Source organism: Ziziphus jujuba, chromosome 4 (genome assembly GCF_031755915.1).
Source record: "Ziziphus jujuba cultivar Dongzao chromosome 4, ASM3175591v1".
Lineage (NCBI taxonomy): Eukaryota > Viridiplantae > Streptophyta > Magnoliopsida > Rosales > Rhamnaceae > Ziziphus > Ziziphus jujuba.
Window position 1 is genome coordinate 1,511,792 of NC_083382.1, and position 13,519 is coordinate 1,525,310.

Sequence of the window (13,519 nt, forward strand, 5' to 3'; positions counted from 1 at the left end):
CTTAAACCTCCTTTTGTTGTATTTGGTTAATTATTATTTTATTCTGAAGATGCTTAAACCTCCTTTTGTTGTATTTGGTTAATTCTTTGCAACTTGTGCATAAAAAAGAATATATATACATATATATGTGTGTGTGTGTGTGTGTGTGTGTGTGTGTGTTTGTCTCTTTGGGGTGAGATGTCAAAAACTATCTTTTTATCTTGAGGTACCGCGAAGTACATATACATAACATGATTATATGTTATGGATGGTTCCTCATAACGTATTTTCAATGGTGGGAATGAAATTTTAGGTATTTTCAATAATGATGGTTCCTCATAACTTCTCATCTCTACTTTCCCTTCAAGCTGAGAACGGCCATCCCCATCCCTTCCAATTAGGTTTAGTGAACAGAAGGTGTATTTTTTTTTTTTCTTTTTTTGTTTTTTGGGTTAGGATGGATGCGACTATAAAAGGCAGAGGATGCTGGAGTATAGAGCATCCGGCGATCCAAGCAAATTCATTACCGGCGTTCAAACCCGCCAACCGACCGATCGAGGAGAAAGAAGCAATTCCCCAAGGACTCAAATTTTCTTCATTTCTGCCCTCCTCAATCTCTCTCAAGCGAAGCGAGGAAACAAAAAGTGAAAGATGGGAGTGGTGTTGAAGAAGCTCCGGATTCGGAAGCTGCTGTCCAGGAAGATCGAGATTCTGCATCGGAACAATGTCCGGAGCTGGAGAAAGCAGCTGAAGCCGATCAAGCAGCGAAGTTTTACACGGAAGCGCAAGAGTACTAGGTCTCGTTGCGGTGATCTTTTGCTTCTTCTACTCTATTTCACTTGTTTTGGATCGATCCTCAACATAATCCGGAGGTTTGTCTCTAACAAGGTCCTAAGAGAGCAACTAAAGCCTAGAAATGAGGTTTACACTGGGAGGCACGCCGATCATGGTAAGAATTTGAAAACATAGGTTTGCAATTTAATGGTCATAAGATTTTGACAAATATTTGAACTTTTGTGGGTTTTGTTTGTTCAATTGTTCTGCTTTTGATTTAATTCACAGCTAACTTCATCATTTTTTAAAAAAAAAAATTAAAATGCTTTCCATTTTTCATATGTGATCGTTTGTTTGTTCTCCAAATTTTGATAGGAATTCCTTTTTGAAAGATTGTATGCCTGAAAGCATGTAAATTTTCCCCCTGTTTTTGCTATCTGACCGGAAGAGTATTCTCTTTGGACCAACTTGAAGTTTGCGCATTAAATTGAACATTGCGAGGAATGTGGCAATAACTAAAATAGAATTTGAATTTATTTTCTTATGCCTCCTTATGAGGTCAGAGATGGTATGATAGTTGCATGGCACCTACAGGAATTTATAACATGTAAAATTTATAACTCATGTATTTTCACTGCATTGGAAGCTCTGCTGTAGTCCCTCAATGATCTATCCATTGATTTGTCACGTTTGTCAATGAATCTCTAAAATTTTGTAAAGCTTTATATGTTAATCTGAAGCAAACTTAAAAGACTAATTTATGTGGATTCATGGAACATGCAGTCTGCCTTTCAGAGTTTTGTTCTAAATATTTTCACTGTGTTGCTGGTTGATTTGCTTTATGGTTCCAATTCTTCAGGGAGACCTGTTATGTACTTGCGAAGTGGTGCATCGCCATGGGGCATCTTCAGATTTCCTCATAAGGTGAACTGCATGTTCCAAGCTCTCTCTCAAGTTCTACTTTCTGTTTGCCAGAGCTGTGGAACGATTTGGAGGGTGCCATCGAACATGATCCAGAGGGAGGAACTGAAGCCTAGGGGTCACATCTACATATTAAGGCGTGCCTATAACTACAGTTATCATGGTGATCTTTTTCTTCATTCCTCTGAGCATAGGTTTCTATTTTTGTTTTTGGGTTTTTCCTACGAATGTAATTTTAGCATGTTAACATATATTGGTAATAGGATTTAACACAGATTCTATTTTTTTTATTTGATTATCTGCTTCTATTTTTTGACACCTAAAAATTTACTTGAATTCACAGCTTCATCAGTTCCTTTTATATAATAAGTTCTATCTGCTTTCATACAACAAATTTTCCATTTTGATCTCTTTAAACGCTTGAGCATTTGATTTGTTTGTGTTAGACATATAGGCTTTGGCAAAGATGACTGTGTTAGACATATAGGCTTTGGCAAAGATGACTGCCCAGAATTGTCAATCTTATTAAATTTAGGGACACATGTCATTAGAGTTACATCCTACTTTGGCCAAGATTTATCATATTCTTTGTTTGAATTTTTTAGTTTCTTTGCTAGCCCGTTTGTGTAGTGCTTATCATTCATGTCTTTTAAAGGTTGCACTTGCATACCATGATCATCGCAATGCCAAAACAAAAAATGTTAGTGGCAGTTGCACATTATAGCCCAATTTGTGGACGAACATGTCTATATTTGTGAATATTGTCTATTGATATAGTTTGCCATAATGTTATGTTGAAGTTGCTAAAACCTTTCTGTATTTGGTTCAATGCATTTGATCATCAATTTTTTCACTTATTTAAACAGAATTCGGAGTTATTAAAGTAGAATTTGAACTAATTTTCTTGTGATTCTTAATGATGTTGAGATGGTACTATAATTGCATGACTAGACAAGAATTATTACCTATAAAATTTATAACTCACGTATGTTCACAGGGTGGAGAGCTGCGATTCGATTCCTCAATGCTTCATTGATTGATTTGTCAGGTTCGTGAAAGAATTTCTAGACTTTTGTAAAGCTTCCAAACTTTTTCAAAGCTTTTCAGTGTTAGTCTGTAGCAAAGTTGATGTCGTCTTTCTAGTTAGTACAAGAATTGATAATTTTCATTGCAAAACTTGGAGGTTAGTTGAAAGACGGGCATTACAGTTTTCAGCAATGAGAGAGCTGGTTTTTACATGCATGTTCATAAAACATAAAGTTTACATGTGCATGCCTGTTCTTTTATGAATGTGTTGATGCTCTTTCTAAGAGAACTTGGTGATGAGGGAGAGAAATCAACGATAGGAGGTAGAGAAAAAGTTAGTCTATAATAATCAAATCATGAACAAGAATTTAGTTATAAAGATTTATGTAATAAAGTATGTACCAAAATGAAATATGACACGTAGTTAAATAAACCAATACTATAATTAGGATAAGAAATCCTAAATTCTCATTAATAGAAATAATTAACACTGCATGCCTAGTTGCCAATTGCTGTAATTGGAATTAAGGCTATTACTCTGTGATCTGCATCAAATATATGTTTTGAGTAATTGTCACTTTCCTTTTTAAGGTGGAAAGATAGATGGTTTGTTTGGGTTTAATTTTGCTTTCTGGTTTCTGGTTTATCATGTTTTCAGATACTTAGTTCCCTTTTGTGTTGTTTTTACTTCAAATTCACTTTCTCCTTTCCTGTAGTCCATTTGCTAAGTTTCTTTGTCTCTAACACCAATTTTACTCTATGCTAAATTTAAAAAGCAGTTTGTCTAATACAAAAAAGGAATGAATGTCTTGCTTGTATGTCAGTTAAGCATGTGTCCATAACAAACTGATTTAAGGATGTATGGAACATGCAAACTATATTTGAATTTTGATCTAAAATATTTTCACTACAGGACTGGTTGATTTGCTTTTTGGTTTCCCTCTCTTTCAAGTTTTACTTTCTGAATGTTGGAACTGTGGAATGATTTGGGGGGTGCTATTGAACAAGATCTGGAGAGTGCTATCAAACAAGATCCAGATGGAGGAAGTGGAGTGCGGGGATCACATCTACACGTGGAGGCGTGCCTATAGTTATGCGCACCATGGTTATCTTCTTCTCCTTCTCCATTTATTATTCTGAAGATTAGTTAACCTGAATTTCTGTATTTTGTTTCTGGGCTGTTTCCTACAAGAGTAGATTTAGTTACAAGAGCAGATTTGCGGGTTCTATATTGTTTATGGTATTTAACACAGATTCTATATTGTTTATTTAATTGTTTGCTTTGATTTTGACACCTGATTTCAGTACTTGAATGCACAGCTTCATCATTTCTTTTATCTAATAATTATGTCCGCTTGAGAATTTAATTTGTCTGTGTAAGATGATATAGGATTTGGGCTTCTGCTTAGAATTCTTGATCTTATTACATTTAGGGAGACATGGGATTAGCATTACATCCTACTTTGGCAAAGATTTACTATATACTTTGTTTTCTTTCTTTGCTCCATTAGTTTAGTGCTTATCATTCACGTCTTTGCAAGATTTCATGTTGTGATTAATGTAATGATTAAGGAAAAAATTTATGGTGGTGGCACATTATTTACAGCCCACTTTCTGTTAGGAACGTTTCTATATATTTGAATATAGTCTACAGATATGTTTGCCATTATGTTATGCTGAAGATGCTAAAACCTTTCTATATTTGGTTAAATGCTTTTGATTGTCTATTTTTCAAATTTCTTTGTATGAATTAATACTATATTTTGTTGTCTTTGTGGTATAATGATGAGAATCTTTCTTCAGGTATATAAACTACGTTATGTATTTGTCACCATGAGATTTGTTTGCTATGTTACCCCAGGGATATATGTTGGTGATGGAATGGTGATTCACTACACTCGAGGAGGAGGCTTAGATCGTATTATATTCAGCTCGTCTCCATCCCGTCATTCAAACGGTACCAACCCCATAAGCAGTGATCAATCAAGACTTGATCGTGTGATCTGTTCCTCCATAGATGATTTTCTTTCTGGTGGTGAACTCTATCGTTTTGAATATGGTGTTAATCTACCTCTCTTTATTGCCAAAACTCGGGGGGGTACTTGTACCCTTGCCCGTAGTGATCCACCCAATGATGTCCTTGACCGTGCGTATAGCCTCCTTGAGAATGGCTTTGGTAAATACCACCTTTTCGGAAACAACTGTGAAGACTTTGCTATATACTGTAAAACAGGCATCCACTTGGTAGATAACAATTTTAGCATTGGCAGGAGTGGGCAGGCGGCATCCTTCTTGGTTGCCATTGGTGCTCTCATTTCGTCTATAATCGCACTATTTGTAGATAACATGTATAGTGTTGGAAGGACTAGGCAGGCAGCATCCTTATTGGTAGCCATTAGCGCCTTCCTTTCTTCCATAATTCGATGCCCGACTGTTAGAATTACCAGTCAGCATTTCATTGGCAGAAGGGGGCAGACACCATCCTTCTTGGTTTATATTAATGCTTTTGTTTCTTCTACAGTTCGATCACCGACTGTTATAATTGCTGGTCAGCATTTTATTGTGGGTTATAGCATTTACTCTGCCTGTAGATGGGCTTCTGATATTGGAATTCGTCGTAATGTTAGTAAAGCTGCAAATAGCAGATTGGCCGAGGAAGAGACTTCTGGTTATGGAGTTAGTATTAAGTTTAACTTGGCATTTCTGAAAGGTCTTGCTTTGGATATTTTGGTATTTGCAGCTTGGTGGATTTGTTGTTATGTGCTGGAGTTGACTACAGATATTACAAGTTTTCAACTGGGATGGATTATACTGACTTCTACAATATGGCGGGTGCTCTTCGTTCCTGTTGATCCAGCTGAAAAAGAAGACAGAAATAGGTATTTCAATTTTGATCTGTCTATAGACTTGAGAATTCGTTTTATCTCTGTGAAGACCGTATGGCTTGGGCTTCTCAATATGTTGCCAAACAGGGCCGCTTGCTGGTGTTTGATAACATTGGTATCACTACTAGTTTGGTTGTTCTGTTGTTCTATGATGTACTGATTCGGGTTGGACTATTTAAGATGTTGTTGTTGCAGCAATGTGGTGGTGCTTTTCTGGACGTTGTTGTACTGTTATGTATTGATTCGGATTTGACTATCCAAGATTGTCTTTGTTTTTTTGGTGTTTGATAATTAATACCTACCTTTACTGATATACTGATTTAATAAATTCTTATTATTTTTATTTAATTACTAAATCATTTTGTGTTGTACTAAGATTTTTTTTTTTTTTTTTTTGGGGGGGGGGGGGGGGGGGGGGGGGGGGGGTGGTTAGTAGGTGCGCTGCATGATTTTAAACGGTAAAAAATAGTTTTAAAATTTAAGGACTAAATTACGAATGAACTAAATCATGGTTTATGGATTGATTTCCTTTCAAATATATTTGTATTTTGAAAATGGACAATTTTATTCATATTACAAATTTTGGTAAGCATATTACATTCTTAATGATTTTTTTTTTTTTTTTTTATATATCTCAAAATATTCCTATAAAAATATTCTTAAACATTCATCCACATGTATCGGATGATCAATATTGTTCTGTACTAAAAACATAAATTTCAATTGTATAATTTTGAAGAAGTGTATGAATTCTTGTGTGTGTATATATATATATATGTATTGAATGGATCAATATTATACATACTGTTTGTATAATTAAGCATTCTGAACAATCTATGTCATCGCATTTACATATATAATATTTTTAAAAATAAAATTGATATATTTTATTAATGTAAAGGAGAAAAATAAAATTTTAATATGAATGTTTATAGCATGAATATTATGTTTAATAAATTTTATAATATGGAAAGAACTATTTTTTTTTTTTTTTTAACGAGGTACGAGTGAATATTACTCAATGTTAAAGAAATGGGTAGATAAAAAACTTGAGAATGTTCCGTGGAACTATGACGCATGCAGATCTTCGGCGATCAACCAATAATTTTTTATTCATAAGAAAAAAAGAGACGTGATATCATGCTAGTCACATGACATTTAATTATTGGATAAGAGCATTTTCAAGGACTATTTAAATATAATATTTTTTTGTTTTTAGTTTTAAAAAACAACATTTAAAATTAAAATTTGAATAAACTATTTATTTTAATTTTTTAATATAAAAAATTAATTTAATTATTCAAGTATAGATAGTCAAAATTATTTTATATTTTAATTTTATATTTATTTAATTAAATATAATATATTTTTTATATTACTGTTATAATATTTAAAAATAAATAATTTATATAAAAAAACTATAAACAAAACGATGAATATTTATAAAAAAATAAAAATAAAAAATTTATTAAAAATATATTTTTAAATTTTATTAATTATTTTTAAAAATATTTTTTAAATTTGGAAATCCTATATGAAAAAAAGGGAAAAGGAGATAAACCAGATGACGTGTTAAAATGGGCTAATTGATGACGGCGGTATGAGTTTGGACTTTTAGATAACAAAAATTAATCAGAGTAAACGTGGCAAAAAAAATGAAAGAATAAAAAAGACACGTGTGGAAATATAAGTGGAAACTGGAACCACATCATCATGGGCTCCAACTTCTCATCTCTACTTTCCCTTCAAGCTGAGAACGGCCATACCCATCCCTTCCAATTAGGTTTAGTGAACACAAGGTGTATTATTATTATTATTTTTTTTTGGGTTAGGATGGATGCGACTATAAAAGGCAGAGGATGCTGGAGAAGGAACACGCCGCTTCCATCTTGTTCGTTCACTCTCTGGATCTTGTTCGATGGCACTCCCCTCTTATCCAATCTTTCTCTCTCTCTTATGATGCGAGTGGAATTGCCATGAACTTGATCCAGAATGTGCTTTCGAACAAGTTACACCTACTTAATATCTACTTCTTTTTTCTTTTTTCTTTTTTCTTCCATTACTATTATTAATGAAGGTTTCTTTTTCTGGTTCTGATTTTTATTTACTTATTTATTTATTTGTTTTTTGTGTTTGTGTTTTTGGGTCTTGTATAACAATATATATGTATATATATATATGACTATATTAATCATGCATGTAATATAGATTCTTTTGTTTTTTAATTTATTTGCTCATTTATTTTTTACATTCATAAATCAATGTAAGTGTTCCGTTTTGATATTGTATAAAGCCCTTTTGGCGGGCTTCACTGAATTGTTACTATATGTATGTATAAAATCCAGATTTATATAGATGGTACTTCTCTGTTTTGCGTCAAGAGCTAATTTTCTCTCTCTCTTTCCTTCCTGCCCCTTCTATTATAAGTGTAGGACTTAGAAACAGCTATATTATAAGTAAATTCTTCCATTTAAACTTACTCTGACGGTAATAGATGAAAAATTCTTTAGAAACTTACCAGTTTGGGAAATTTTTATTGGATTTAGGCTGATTAACCAGTACTAAGCTTCAGTGGGGGGAAAAAAAAAAAATTCAAAAGTAAGTTGATAGTTGTGTTTGATCATTGTGTTAACAGCAAGTAGAAAGGTAAATCTTGGCCATTTAACTAGTCATAAGTTTTTGAATATTTACTAGTAATTATATATATACATTTGAGAAGGTTTTCACCTATGGAGTTTTTGTTGCTTCACAAACCAGTTTTACCATATTATGAGAACCCATCTGTTTCTTATTGAATATAAATTATGTTATGAATTTGCCACCATGGCATTTGCCTTTTGTGTGCTTTATACCCCAGGGATATATGTTGGTGACGGAAATTTTATTCACTACACTTGAGGAGGCAAATAGCATATAATATTCAGCTCATCTCCATCCCATCCTTCAGAAAGTACGTGTACAATAATTACTGACTAATCAGGCTTGATTTTGTGGTTTCTACCAGCATATATTATTTTCTTTAGGTTGAGAGCTCTATCACTTTGAATATGGTGTTAATCTAGCTCACTTTATCATCAAAACTCGTGGTGGTACCTGTACCCTTTCCCCTAGCGCTCCACTTGAAGTTTTCCTGGACTGTTTGGTGCCCACCACGTTTTCAGAAGCAACTTTGAGGACTTTGCAATATATTGCAAAACAGGCTTCCACGAGGCAGATTGTAAATTTACCATTAGCAGGAGTGGGCAGGCTGATCATTCGTGGTTGACATTAACGGTTTCATTTCTTCTACAACTCGATCCCTGGCTTCTAGAATGACTGCTCTGCATTTTATTATGGGTTATGGCATTTATCCTCCCTGTAGATTGACTGTTGAATTAAATTAATATTTGTGGACTTGGCATAATCAATTACTCACTTACAGGATCTATTTATGCCATTAATGGGACTGGTTTATTTTATTATTTTGTAGTAGGACCCTTGGTCACACACTCTCTATAAGACTCTAGTTGGCCCATTGGACTGGAGGACCAACTCTCTTTATAAGCCCAATGACTTATCCATATTTTTCCTAGTATAATTATATTATCAAATTATTATTATTTTATGTGTGTCAAAATTAATGGATAAGTCTGACTTGCAGAAACTATTTAAAGGTTTAGGGCAAGCAAACAATTGATGCCATACGGTATTTTTGATATTAGGGTTTTCAGAGATTTGAGAGTGGTTTGAGAGTAGTGTGTCCATAGGCACTACTTTACATTGTTTTCTATTTTGCAGGATTAAAGATCTAATTTATCAATGGCTGCGTTTGGAGGTTAATAATTTATGATTTATAGAATTTATTATGCATATTTAGATCCATAAAAATCTAACAATTGGTATCAGAGCACAAGGTTAATATGCATAGTAAATTTCTTTGTAGTTTATTACAGCTAGCATGTGAATATTGATCTGTGTTTTTTGCCATTATTATCAGTGTTCTAGATATATATATATACACGTTGCTTTATATTAATTTTTTCTTTCTTGAATTGTGTACATATGTAAGTTTTGAATCAGATTCAAGATTATGTTATTTACGTAGATGTATATACTCATGGTCGTTTTTTGTTTGTTCTTAAAAAAAAAAAAAAAATTTATTTGTAAATATCGGGCTTGTTAAAAAAAAAAAAAAAAAACTGGGTTTTCGGCCATGAATTTCACATGCTAATTTTTTGGGTTTTTGACCAAATTGATTTGGGGAAAAGTTTCCCAAGAATACACGCAACAAACAGCATCAATTTTGACTAAAATTTGCTCGAATTTCTTGTGTTTCCATGGGTTTTTTTGTTTGTTTTTGGCCGAATAAAAACCTTATTTGGATGTTTATTTTGAGTTGATTTTGAATCAAAATTGTTTGTGGGAAACGTTGACCGTTTGGAGACGAAACTAACGCCGCCGAAATCGTCGGAAAAAGGTGGCCGGAATGGTGAGATTTGGCCGGGTAAAATAGCGGGTCGCCTGACCCGATTGGACTGGAACCGGGTCACCCGTGACCCGGTTGGCTGAAGAAGAAGAGAGAAACGACGTGTCGTTCTGGGTGGTTGCTGACGTCAGCACGACACGTCGTTTGCTGACGTCAGCAGATGACGTCAGCAGGCCCAAAAAAAAAAAAAAAAACTTATTTATTTTTATTGATTTATTTTTGTTTATTTATTAATTAATTTAGTGATTCAATTGTTTAATTTATTTATTTATTGTTTGTTTATTTGTTTAATTATCACATTCCAATTTTATTAAAATAAATTAAATATTTGTGATTGGAAAATTGGTTTGTGTGAGCTTACCCAAAGAGGCTTTGTGCCTAGTTGGTATAGTAGTGTGGGATTTTAGGTACTCACCTGTCGTGAGACTTATTTTATCTGCATTATGTATACCAATGTAATATATATTGGCATAGTGGATGGGATGTTTTATATTTGCCTATTTCATGAAATTGCCAATATGTTATTTTTCTCCCACTTTATTAACCAGGGTCTATACGGGTAATTAAGCTACCCTGTCGGTAGTTCTAGTTGCTTTGTATGACGCCTGGAATGGCAGTGGAAGTTAATTAAATGCCATGTATTGCAGGTTCTGAGTTGCCCTGTCGGTGATTTAGTTCAATGCATTTGATTGTGGTTATTTGGTTGACTGTCCCTGGCCCGCGTAAGGGTATCTTTAGTGCTACAAAGACCCTAAGCGATATTTGTGTTTGTGTTTTTGTGTTGATGGGCTGGAAAATAGTAATTGAATTGTCTTAAATTTTTTAAATGTCTTGTTGTTTACTATTTTTACAGCTAGTAGCACCCCAAATCTTATGCCTATGACTGCCATGATGAAATTGGATGGGACAAATTATCAGAAATGGAAGAAAACCTTAGTTATGAATTTGGCTTTCATGAAATTGGATTTGACTTTGGAGATAGATCCACAAGAGATGCCGACTGATGAGAGTACTGCAGCAGCTAAGAAACTTTATGAGGATTGGAAACACTCTAATAAGTGCTGTATGATGATGATGGAGAATTACATGGATGAGGCCATATATGCTAGTATTCTTAAAGTGGATACTACAAAGGGACTTCTTGAGGAGATAGGAAAGAAGTTTATCAAGTTTGATATGAATGAGAAACATCATTATTTGGACCTATTGAACAATACCAAGTATGATGGTATTAAAGGAGTAAGGGACCATATTATGCTACTTTCCTCCTATTATAATAAGCTGAAGGATCTTAAGATGGACATTGGAGAGGAGTTCTTGACCTATTCTATAATGAGGAGTCTTCCATCACAGTTTGATAATATAAGGTCGAGTTTGAATACTAAGAAAGAAGGTTGTAGTTTGGAGGAATTGACTACTATCCTTGTCAAGGAAGAGGATGATATTAAATTAAGTCTAGGTCTGTTACTATGGTTTCACATCAGGTAGATAAGTCCAAGAAGTTTTTCCAAAAGAAGGGATAAGGATTCAAGCCAGGACAAGGTTTCAAGCCTGGGCAGGGTTTTAACCCCAATAGGAAGAAGTTTTCTGGTATGAAGCCTAAAGGACCTAGGGATGGTGGTTTTCAGATTAGAGAAAGGAAAGAGTACTTCAATGGAAGATGTGGATACTGCAATAAAGTTGGGCACAAGAAGATAGACTGTTGGACCTTAAAGGGAAAGCAAGAGAAGAAAGGTAATATTTTAATGATTGAGACCAATATTATCGATGTGCCTATGAATTCTTGGTGGTTAGATACTGGAGCAACAATTCATGTTACTAATTCATTGCAGGGGATGATAAGCCGAAGGGGCCCAACCAATCTTGAGCAGCATGTTTATATGGGAGATAGCTCAAGAGTGAAGGTGGACATTGTGGGAACAATCAAGTTGAAGCTTGCCACTGGATATGTTTTGGAGTTGCAAGAAGTTTCTTATGTACCTTCAATAAGAAGAAACTTGTTATCTATTTCTGTTTTGGATAGTCAAGGTTATAGTTTTTTGTTTGGAAATAACAAAGTTGAATTATTTAAGGATGGTAAAGTTGTAGGTTTTGGAACTTTATGTGGCAATTTATATAAACTTGATTTATTTAATAATGGTCTCAATTTCTCTGTTAATTCTATTGTTGCTTCTAAACGCCCAAGAGTTAATGACAATTCCTCAATGTTATGGCATAAACGTTTGGGACATATTTCTAGGCACAGGATGGAAAGGTTAGTGAAGGATGGGATACTTCCTAATCTTGATTTCTCTGATCTGTTGACTTGTGTTGAATGTGTGAAAGGGAAGTTAACTGCCAAGGTAAGAAATGATAAGTTAGCTAGGTGTGGAGATGTTTTGGAGTTAATCCACATTGACATATGTGGACCTTTTACACCAATTGCTTTGGGTGGTTATAGATATTTTATTACCTTCATTGACGATTACTCTCGTTATGGACATGTTGAGCTTATTCGTGAGAAGTCAGATTCTTTAGTTGCCTTTAAAGAGTTTAAGGTAAAGATGGAGCTTCAAAAGAATAAGAAAATAAAAGCTGTAAGGTCTGATAGAGGTGGTGAGTTTTATGGTAGGTATGATGAAATTGGAAGGAACCCAGGGCCTTTCGCTATTTATTTGCGTGAGTGTGGCATAGATGCGCAATATACGATGCCTGGTACACCTCAGCAAAATGGTATAGCTGAGAGAAGGAATAGAACTTTGTTGGATATGGTGCGGTCTATGTTGGCAAATTCTAGGTTGCCAGATTATTTGTGGGGAGAAGCTTTAAGGACGGCAGCTTATATTTTGAATCAAGTTCCAAGTAAGTCCGTTCCTAAGACACCTTTTGAGTTGTGGTCAGGAAGAAAGCCTAATTTGCATCATTTTCGAATATGGGGTTGCAAAGCTGAAGTAAGGATTTATAATCCTCAAATTAAGAAGTTGGATCCTAAAACCATTAGTGGATATTTTGTTGGCTATTGTATAGGATCTAGGGGTTTAAGATTCTTTTGTCCTTCTCACACCACTAGGATCGTGGAATCAGACAGGGCCATTTATTTTGAAGATGATTTTGGGTTTGGTAATAGTAATGGTCCAAAGGAATCTCAATTTAGAGAAGAAAGTGTTTTCATTCCCAGTATAGTTGTTCCTGATAGAGATATTGTTGATCCAGTAGTTGATGAACCAGTAGTTGGTCAGAATGAACTTGTTGTTGAAGAGCAGGATATTCCAGCTATTACAGATGCTGATGTACCTTTGAGGAGGTCACAAAGGACTAGGAGATCAGCTATTCCTGATGACTATGAGGTTTACTTGCAGGAGCAAGAGTTTGACATAAGTGATGATTCAGATCCAGTCACTTATGAGGAAGCCATAAGCAGTTCAAATTCAAATTTTTGGTTGGATGCAATGGAAGATGAAATGAAATCCATGGAGTCAAATGGAGTATG

The 13,519-nt window shown here is 34.4% G+C and overlaps 1 protein-coding gene across 2 annotated transcripts; it reads left to right on the forward strand.

Moving 5' to 3' along the window:
* LOC107415643 (uncharacterized) lies at nt 1-5,944 on the forward strand. 2 transcript variants are annotated; one of them, XM_048471330.2, is made up of 5 exons: nt 1-928; nt 1,613-1,837; nt 2,672-2,722; nt 3,614-3,805; nt 4,562-5,944. In XM_048471330.2, exons 1-5 carry the CDS (start codon nt 631-633, stop codon nt 5,743-5,745), a joined length of 1,950 nt encoding a protein of 649 aa, XP_048327287.2. In that variant the 5' UTR covers nt 1-630; the 3' UTR covers nt 5,746-5,944. The 2 variants fall into 2 exon arrangements, with proteins under 2 accessions (XP_048327287.2, XP_015879486.3); XM_016024000.4 differs by lacking the exon at nt 2,672-2,722.
* Nucleotides 5,945-13,519: the final 7,575 nt, after the last annotated feature.